The following is a 10656-nucleotide window of genomic DNA, read 5'->3' on the forward strand; positions in this document are numbered from 1 at the left end:
GGATGAAAGATGGATAGTCGATATGGCTTTCAGTAGAGTGTGGACGTCCACTTGGCAGTCCGGGCCAGGGTGTGGCGGGCCCATCGTACTTACAGACATATTTGATTAGGTGTGGTCAGCCAGCCATTGTCGGCCTTCGGGCTGCACAACCCGTCATGAGGGGTAATACATGACATTAGTTAGCTATTCATCCTAGGTATATTTTTAATATTACAGTTATAACAGATGTTTTATGTATGTTATGAATTATTAACAAATATGAAAGTATATGTTTATCCAGTATGATATGATGAATGTTTACAGAGTTATGAAATGTACTATATCTGTATAAGTGACTTAAATAATCATGTTACCACACAACTGTATTTAGCTTATTTTCCCTTACTGAGAAGTATCTCACCCCTGAAAATTAAATGATTTTCAGGAAACCTAAAGGGACCAGTGGGTCAGGGCCACCGTTGAGTGGGTTTAACTTTTCTACTAGAAGGGTAAGCGTTGAACTAGGATCAGGAGATTTTTGTTGTATGATCCTAATGTTATTTTGACTTTTGGAAGATTGTAAATAAATACAGGTTTTTTGGGAATATAAATAACTCTAGTATTATGCTTTTTGGATAGATGATCGAGATTTTATTTTACCGTTGCTTAAGTTTTCGCTGTGAATGACATGTGTCCCCGTTACCCACGGGTATGAGTTGACCATTTTATTTATTATGTTACATTTTATGTTAATGAATTTAAGGATTGCTACATTTACCTTGTATAAAATCTATACATCCAAAAAAGTTTGGAATATTGGTAAATTACAATAACTCCACTATATTTAGATTAAATTCCATACATAAATTTCAAAGCAATGAGTCGACAAACCAAAAAAAGAAAGAAAAGAAATGTTTAGTTTGATGCGTAACTCAATGGTCTAGTTCTTGCTTGCCACAAAGAAATTTAACTTTGCTCACTTGCAAAGACATTAAAATTTTCTTATAAAAGTATTTTGACCATCTAAAAAAAAAATAAAAATATGCTAGATAATTACATAATTTTGAGTATTTTACTTTATATATTTTGAATTAAAAAGTAAAGAAAGACCAAATCTACAAAGAAGATGAAGAGAATCAATGTCGTGAGCTTATTTTTTGAGCCATCAAGTATCACATTAAAAATTATAAAATGAAAATTAGAAATCAAAAATAAAACTTTGAACTAAAAATAAAAAACTAAAAAATTAGCAACTTATTTGATTAATATTTTTAAAAGTAAAATAAATAAAAAAGTTGATTAAAAAATATTCTTTTTTTCCTTTAATCAAATAAAAACTAAAAATATTAAAATAATTAAAATACAAAAAATTTATATAACAAAATTCACCTTTTGGTGATACAAGAATAATTATATCGTGCACGAGAGGTAAAAAATATTAAAATATTTTTTGTATGGCTTCTATTATTTTAAATTTTAAATATTTTGTGTACACTTTTATTCAGTTATATTTTCAATTTATATGGTAATTTTTAAGTTTTACTAAAAACACATATAAAATGAATTGTTTAATTAGCAAAATTAATTTTGGATATTAAAGTACCTGAAAGATTTTGAGAGAATAATTGAAAACCATAAAATCTCATTTTCATTGTTTTTAAAAAATAATTAATAAATAATAAAAATTGAAAACTTATAATATAAATAAATGGATTTTCATATTCTTTTTTCTTCACTATATAAGAATGAAAACAAAAAACAAAAAACATAAAAATAAAATTACTTTTGTTATTTGGTTCGAGCTAAAGTAATAAATTTAAAAATTAAACTAAAAATATGCTATAAAATTTTTAAAAAACTCCAAATTGAAAATGACATATACATAGATGTCTAGTTTTCATACAAATTATGAAACAAAAAAAAAATTGACGTATCCTAACATAAAATCTAGAATATCAATTTTATGTTTGTTTATTATTATTTAACGAGTCATTGATTTTTTTAGGGAGGCATTGTTGACATTTCGAAAATACTTCTGGCACTCCATATTTATTTTATTATATATTAAATAACACTTTTATCCTTTATTTTTTTACTATAAAAATAAAAAAGTAAAAAACAAATAGGACAAATTTATCATTTCATTATAAACGTTAAAAGTAAAATTGTCATTTAATAAATGAAAAATGAAATTATCATTTATTTTATATTATTTTTATAAATATAATATAAATTTTTTATCATATGGGAGTAAGAAATAAATAAATATTGCAGATATTAAAAAGATAATTTTATTGACGCTCTAAAAATTATCACCCACACGCCACACTACATCACTTTTTTCTCACATTAAAATGGTAAATTTATTTATTTATTTATATGTATAAAATTTAAAATCTAAAAATAAAATTATCATTTAATACATCGAAAATAATGTGTCAATAATATTTTTTTAAGTGCAAATAATACTTCTCCTTAAAATTCTGAGGCTTTTGATTGCTTTTGGACCGGCACGGCCGGTACACGCGATAGCACGTATATCCTTCCGATTGTAGCGAATGACAGCATTTCTGGCCGCAGACAAATCCACCTCCACTGCCGCGTACAATGCGGCGTCTGTCCGACTATCTAAATTCCCGAAATGGCCTTTCATGTCCCGAAAGTCTCGCCTTTTTCACTCGCTGTCTCTCGCTTTCTCTCTCTCTAAACACTGAACAGAGAAACCCTATCGTTTTCCTCTCTCTCTCTCTCTCTCTCTCTGAGAAGCTGGGCAACATTGGTGATCAGACGCTGTTTCTTTGTTCGTGTTTGAAGTTTGAAGTTTGAAGTTGTATGCTCTGTTTCTGAGTCAAAGAAGGCTAAAGCTGGGAACGAGAGTTAATTAGGACTACTTGGCCTTTGTTTTGAATTGTTAAAACCACATATGAATTGAAAAATAGTTGAGCTGATCCCATGTTTTGGAAGGAGGACTGGGTCTGTTTTTTCTTCACGTTTAGTGGGTATTTGGGATAAGATAGGAGGCGGTAGGTTGGATGCCAGTTGGAGTATGTCTGGTCGTCCTCTGATTTGAAACATTCAGACAACGCGCCTCTCTAGTAAACCATTCTTGGGTTTTTGTTTATTTAGGTAGAGATTTGGTCAGGCGAGGCTTCCTGCTTCTGCCGGTAGTGGTGGAGGGGGTGGGTTCATATAATATAAGGTATGCATTTCGAGGACCGTCCATCTCTCTCTCTCTCTCTCTCTCTCTCTCTCTCTCTCTCTCTCTCTCTCCCTGTATGGCTTGATTTGAGTACATTTTTGGAGATTTGGGTTTTACAGTTCTGTTCTCTTGATCTACATTTTAGTGTGTTTCTGAGAAAGATCTGTTCTCTTTTACTTGGTATATATTTTCTCCCTAAAAAAGTTTGGGAGGGTGAGCAGGGGGAGGGAAATTCTGGTTCGATTGATCTCTGAAAGATGTGTTTTGCTGGTTTCTTCTGAGTAAGCTTTTTTATTTAAATATATTTTTTGTTTTTGGGATTTTTCATTTCTGTTCTAGGCTATCGTTTTGTTTGATTTGACCTTCTAAGAGCAAGAAATGTAGACAATCTAAGCAATCAAGTTTTTGGGCTAGAGTGAGAAAGAGAAAGAACGGAGACTTTGAATATTTTCGGAGACTTTGAATATTTTTTCATTTTTTGGGGTGATTTTAATTAACAGAATGATTGCTTATTTGAGTATTATGGGCTTGTTTGAATTTCAGGATCTGGGTGTCTACTTAGTAAATTTTCAGCAAAATGGCCTCGAGATATTTGAAGCCTAGCAGATCCTCACTGTCTTCAGCTTCGGATGCAACTGAGTCGCAGCATGGCAACTCTTCAATTCCTATGACTGTCACCTTTGGGAGGCGAACTTCATCCGGTCGCTACATCAGCTACTCGAGAGATGATCTTGATAGTGAAATTGGAAATGCCGAGTTCATGAACTACACTGTGCACATTCCGCCCACGCCAGACAATCAGCCCATGGATCCCTCAATTTCGCAGAGGGTTGAAGAGCAGTATGTGTCGAACTCCCTGTTTACCGGCGGATTCAACAGTGTTACGCGAGCCCATTTGATGGACAAAGTGATAGAGTCCGAGGCAAGCCATCCCCAGATGGCAGGCGCAAAGGGATCTTCCTGTTCGATTCCGGGTTGTGATGGGAAGGTCATGCGTGACGAGAGGGGTGAAGATATTCTCCCTTGTGAGTGTGATTTCAAGATATGCAGGGATTGTTATGTTGATGCTGTTAAGACAGGCGATGGCATTTGCCCGGGGTGTAAGGAGCCTTATAAGCCTACGGATTTGGATGAATCTGCTGTGGAAAATGCAAGGCCCCTCCCTCTTCCATCGACAGTTGGAATGTCGAAGATGGAGAGGAGGTTGTCGTTGATGAAGTCGACAAAATCGGTGCTGATGAGGAGTCAGACAGGGGATTTTGATCATAACCGCTGGTTGTTTGAAACAAAAGGGACTTATGGGTATGGCAATGCTATATGGCCAAAGGAAGGAGGACTTGGGAGTGACAAGACTGATGGAGCTGGTGAGCCATCAGAACTTCTTAGCAAGCCATGGAGGCCTCTTACGCGCAAAATGAAAATACCTGCTGCTATTATCAGCCCATATCGGTACAATCTATATCCTCGATCTTGTTTTACAATTGTTCGATATTGATTTTTTTTCCCACTTCCATTGTTCGGAATGGTCAGTTAGAGGAAATGTCTGCCATGTCTGTAATTATTACAGTTTTTCTACATTGTTTTGACAGGTATGTCTAACTCATATTGATTGCTACTTTGCCCCATTTTACTTTCCATGATATCGCTTGATTGGGAGTCTATTTTTGATTTTTAAAATACTTCAACCAACTGATTTGTGGTGAAGAAGGTACTCCAATGATTTGGCACTTAAACACTTCACCCCTACAATCATGTAACATACTTTTATTTGATTCGTGATGGTGTGGGTTTTCTGTCAAGTTTGGTTTTTTTCTCAACTTGATTTTGGACCAAATGTTTCCAACCTATACAGATCTAAGTTTTATTTAACATATTATATAAAAGCAGGTATGTTTGGTTGAACTAACAGCTGACCTTTTTTTTTTTCCCTTGCTTTGTATATTTTGTTTCACTGTGCAATTTTTGTAATCGTTTTGGTTTCTTGATTGTGTAATGATTGTGGCTGATAAAACTTAGTGTTCTTTGCATAGTTGTTAATATAGAAAAAATCGTAGTAATTTTTTAATTATTTTTCAGAAAGTAATGGTTTAGTAATTTGTTATATTTAAATATATTCTTTTATTAATGTTTTAGAGGGAGCAGTTGAGGCCTGCCCCAAGACTGGGCATGCCTAAAACGCCTTAAGGCTGGTCTAAATTACCAAACTCATGAAAGGCAAACACAACATAGAAACACTTGCACAATTGCACAAAAAGTGTTTCTAATGTGCTTTGTTGGTTGAGGTTTACGCAATTTGAGAGAGTGAATTTGTAGTTAGATTTGGTTAATTAATTAGGGCTAGCAGAATTTAATCAAATGCATATATGAAAGGATTGGAATGCTCCAACCTCCAATATGAGTGAATCTGTAAACTCTTAGACCTAGACCTTTACATAAACAGTCAAGGGTTGTATCTTGGATCATGAACACAATTTGCCTTTTAATGTTAAGGTTATCACTAGGGAATCGTTTGGAACCGGTTAATAGTACTTTTTAGGGAAAAAGTACTTATCGAAAGAAGTACTTATTTAAAAGTAGACTGAGATGACTTATTATACGTACTTTTATAAACAAGTTTTTTTTTTTAAATTACTAATTCATAAAATACATATTTTTCTTTAAAAAAAAAGTAGTTTGGAATAGTAATTTTTGAAATAAGTACTTATTTAAGTGTAAACCTAACACTACTAAATTGACATAAGTACTTGAAAAAATGTTTTTTTGAAAAAAATATTTATTTTTAAGACGTTCCAAACAGGGACCAGTATGGTTTACTGTTTACATGAATGAATTTAATTTCGTATGTTTGGAATGACCAACAAGTAGTTCATAAATCACATACGATTTTTTTCGAATTTTTATTTCTGTAAAAATTTTGTAATCTCCTTATTTTTTCAATATGTAATGTATTTATATTTTTATGTTTTTATAATAAAAAATAAAATTTCCAATAGGCTTAAGCCTTGATACCTAGGGGCTTTTGCCTCATTAGGGTTAAAATGCTTTGTGCTATGCCCTCCACCTTTAAAACATTCCAATTTACAGACATACGAATGACCAACTTGCTTTCATCCTTTGAGTTCAACAATTGGCTATTAACAGTTAAAAGTTGCAATTTGCAGTCTCCCAAATAACCAACTTGTTTTCATCTTTTTGCATTTAATAATTGGCAATTTGATAGTAATAATGTTATAACATTATCTGTCAGCTATGTAAGTTTTGAACTTCTTGTGTAAAGGTTCTTCCAGGCTCCCCTAGTTGAAGAACTTTCCATTGATTCTTGAGTTCTGTCCACAGTTGGTTATTGCACCATAGTAGTTGCATATATTGTCTGTCCTGAACCGAAACAATTGTACTATTGTTTCTTTGAATCTCAGTGTAGTAGAAGTGAATGCTTACATAATTTGGTGCATGTATATTTTCAGGCTTCTAATTGTTATCCGAATGGTTGTTCTTGCATTATTTCTGGCTTGGAGGATCAATCATCCAAACAATGATGCAATATGGCTTTGGATTATGTCCGTGATCTGTGAAGTTTGGTTTGCATTCTCTTGGTTACTCGACCAGCTTCCCAAGCTCTGCCCTGTCAATCGTTCAACTGACCTTAATGTTTTGAAAGAGAAGTTTGAAACACCTAGCCCCCACAATCCAACTGGAAAATCTGATCTTCCAGGGGTCGACATTTTTGTATCTACAGCAGATCCAGAGAAAGAACCACCTCTGGTTACAGCGAACACCATCCTGTCTATTCTGGCAGCTGATTACCCTGTTGAGAAACTCGCTTGTTATGTTTCTGATGATGGAGGTGCTCTTCTAACCTTTGAGGCCATGGCAGAAGCTGCAAGTTTTGCCAACTTTTGGGTCCCATTTTGCCGCAAACATGATATTGAGCCAAGGAACCCAGAATCTTATTTCAGTTTGAAGAGAGATCCTTACAAGAACAAGGTGCGTGCAGATTTTGTCAAAGATCGTAGAAGGGTGAAGCGTGAATATGATGAGTTCAAGGTTCGGATTAATGGCCTTCCTGATTCAATCCGTCGGCGTTCTGATGCTTATAATGCTAGAGAGGAGATCAAGGCTATGAAACTTCAGAGAGAGAACAGAAGTGATGAACCGGTGGAACCTGTGAAGGTCCAAAAAGCAACATGGATGGCTGATGGAACCCACTGGCCTGGCACTTGGATGGTTGCTGCATCTGAGCACTCTAAGGGTGATCATGCTGGAATCATACAGGTGTTCTTTGACTACCAGTTTTGATTTTTTAGGCCATCATAGACTGTTTCATGATAGTCTTTTTTCTTTAGTTTGATTTTTTGGCTGGTTAGAATCAGGGGCATAGATAAGCTGAGTTTAGTTATTTCCTTTGCTTGAGCTTCTGTTCTTTAACAAACGAACTTGGTTTTACCAGAGCTTGTGATTCAATCATAAGTTGCAAAGTTTTGCCAAGCCTGTTTGAGTTTGTTTAAAGATACACATTTTGTTGTTTGCTTGCTTACGGAGATTTTGTACATTTTGTACTCGAGTTCACAGCAGTGCTGTGTTGACCTCAATGACTCATAACTTGTGCAATTTCGTAAAAAAATTGATCCATCTTATAGTCCTTTTGTTATGTTGTAAACTTCTTTTGAGACTAGGAGCACTTTGCTTGTTTTGGCTTTTGAGTGTGCTCGAGTACACTTTTGCTAACTAGTTTTTCTCTGTTGGCTGCAGGTGATGTTAAAGCCTCCCAGTGACGAGCCACTGCAAGGGACAGCTAGTGATAGCGATCCAGTTGATTTTACTGAAGTTGATATTCGTCTACCTATGCTGGTTTATGTCTCCCGTGAAAAGCGTCCTGGTTATGACCATAATAAGAAGGCCGGGGCTATGAATGCTCTTGTTCGAGCCTCAGCCATCATGTCCAATGGCCCTTTCATTCTTAACCTTGACTGCGACCATTACATCTACAACTCCCAAGCACTGAGAGAAGGTATGTGCTTCATGATGGATCGTGGTGGGGACCGCCTTTGTTATGTCCAATTTCCTCAGAGGTTTGAAGGAATTGATCCGTCTGATCGCTATGCCAATCACAATACAGTTTTCTTTGATGTCAACATGAGGGCCCTTGATGGGCTTCAGGGTCCAGTTTATGTTGGTACTGGATGTCTATTTCGCAGGATTGCCCTTTATGGTTTTGACCCTCCTCGCTCAAAGGAACACCACCCAGGTTTTTGTAGTTGCTGCTTTACTCGTAGCAAGAGACCTGCAGCTGTTGCATCTGCCCCTGAGGAGAACCATGCGCTTCGAATGGGCGACTCTGATGATGATGAGATGAACCTTGCTTTTCTCCCTAAAAAGTTTGGGAACTCTAGTTTTCTTGTTGAGTCAATCCCGGTGGCAGAATTCCAAGGCCGACCGCTTGCTGATCACCCCACTGTGAAGAATGGGAGGTCACCTGGTGCTCTTACCATTCCTCGAGAGCTTCTTGATGCATCTACAGTTGCTGAGGCAATAAGTGTCATCTCATGTTGGTATGAAGACAAAACTGAATGGGGCCATCGAATTGGGTGGATTTATGGGTCTGTAACAGAAGATGTGGTCACAGGGTATAGGATGCACAATCGGGGATGGAGATCTGTTTATTGTGTCACCAAGCGGGATGCCTTCCGTGGAACAGCCCCAATCAATTTGACCGATCGGCTTCACCAGGTACTCAGGTGGGCCACTGGTTCTGTTGAAATATTTTTCTCTCGCAACAATGCCTTACTTGCCAGCCCAAGGATGAAGGTTTTGCAGAGGATTGCTTATCTTAATGTTGGAATTTACCCCTTCACATCTGTTTTCCTCATTGTCTACTGCTTTCTTCCTGCACTTTCCCTCTTCTCTGGTCAGTTTATTGTTCAGACCCTCAATGTAACTTTCCTCACCTACCTCCTCGGGATCACATTGACTCTCTGTATGCTTGCTATTCTGGAGATTAAGTGGTCTGGCATTGAACTGGAAGAGTGGTGGCGGAATGAACAATTTTGGTTGATTGGAGGCACAAGTGCTCATCTTGCAGCTGTGCTCCAGGGTCTGCTGAAGGTGATTGCAGGGATTGAGATATCATTCACTTTGACTTCCAAATCGGCTGGTGATGATGCAGATGATGAGTTCGCTGATCTTTATATCATCAAGTGGACATCCCTGATGATACCCCCAATCACCATCATGATGGTCAACTTGATTGCAATAGCAGTTGGTGTCAGTCGAACAATATACAGCGTTATTCCCCAGTGGAGCCGCCTGATCGGTGGCGTGTTCTTCAGCTTCTGGGTATTGGCTCATTTGTACCCTTTCGCAAAAGGACTCATGGGAAGACGAGGCAGGACACCTACAATTGTATTTGTCTGGTCTGGACTCATTGCGATCACCATTTCCCTTCTCTGGGTGGCAATCAGCCCCCCAGAAGGCAGTAATCAAATTGGAGGGTCATTCCAGTTCCCGTGATTTCCTCCTCCATTTTGTCTAGGTAATCTTTTTCCCCGTACATTCACATCTTGTGTCTTAAGCATATCTCGACTCCCAGTTATGTTCAGTTGCCTCTGTGGACAATGGAGAGGGCCTTGGTTGGGATATGCAAATTCAAAATTATAGGCAAAATCTTGCATTGTTCTTGTACTAATTTTTTTTCCTTGGCTTTGGATGTTCATGGGGAAATAGGTTACGCCATTGCATTCTTTTGTAACTTAGAGATGTGACTGTAGAAATTACTGCAGATAAATCCATCCCATAAAATTTGCTTTTTATTTATTTGTTTATTTATTAATTAATTATTATTATTGCTAGAACGTTCAGCAATGAATTTCTGTGCAAGTGTTCAATTGCTGATGAAATATACTTTTGGAGCTTGTAGTTAGGGCCTTGGATTTGATTTTGTAGAAATCAACATAAGTCAGGCTCCCAAAAACAACCGTTTGAGAACATGAAGATACTCAAGAGAGTGCATAGATTCCATTTTGGCAAATTCAATGATCCTTGGTGATGCATTTAGCAGATTAGAATTAGGGCACTTCACTTTTTCTTTTTTGATGCTTTGTATGTAGCCCTTTGGACACCGGCTTTTAGTTTTACAGAGATAATAAATCTGTCTTTCTACCTTTTTCTTTTCACCATTTAAGTATCTAGCTAAAAAAGTCACAACTCGAACCTTTACTGAGTAGCCCACCTAGCATTTTTCGCAAGGCAATGTGGGGTTAATGTTACGGGTTTGGATGATCAAGGGAGACCAATTTGAACGCATCTTGATTTAGACAAGATAATATAAAATTATGTAGAATGGTAGAGTAATCAAGTGAAGACTTTAATGGAGTATTTTAGATATTTATTGGAAATTGTAAGATCAATTAAAACTTCTATGATTGGTTAGGAAAGGTAGAGTGTTATCCAAATAGGTAAACACTTCATTGTAATCATGCAAA

At 36.5% G+C, this 10656-nt stretch overlaps 1 protein-coding gene across 2 annotated transcripts; it reads left to right on the forward strand.

Annotated features, from left to right (window-relative positions):
* The first annotated feature begins 2637 nt into the window (after positions 1 to 2637).
* Positions 2638 to 9988, forward strand: LOC131163896 (cellulose synthase-like protein D3). 2 transcript variants are annotated; one of them, XM_058120715.1, is made up of 4 exons: positions 2638 to 3178; positions 3722 to 4627; positions 6643 to 7450; positions 7928 to 9988. In XM_058120715.1, the coding sequence occupies exons 2-4, from the start codon at positions 3756 to 3758 to the stop codon at positions 9683 to 9685; spliced, it is 3438 nt and encodes a 1145-aa protein (XP_057976698.1). In that variant the 5' UTR covers positions 2638 to 3178; positions 3722 to 3755; the 3' UTR covers positions 9686 to 9988. The 2 variants fall into 2 exon arrangements, with proteins under 2 accessions (XP_057976698.1, XP_057976699.1); XM_058120716.1 differs by having other exon boundaries at positions 2645 to 3459.
* The last annotated feature ends 668 nt before the right edge of the window (positions 9989 to 10656 follow it).

The sequence above is a fragment of the Malania oleifera genome, chromosome 9 (assembly GCF_029873635.1).
Source record: "Malania oleifera isolate guangnan ecotype guangnan chromosome 9, ASM2987363v1, whole genome shotgun sequence".
Taxonomy (NCBI): domain Eukaryota; kingdom Viridiplantae; phylum Streptophyta; class Magnoliopsida; order Santalales; family Ximeniaceae; genus Malania; species Malania oleifera.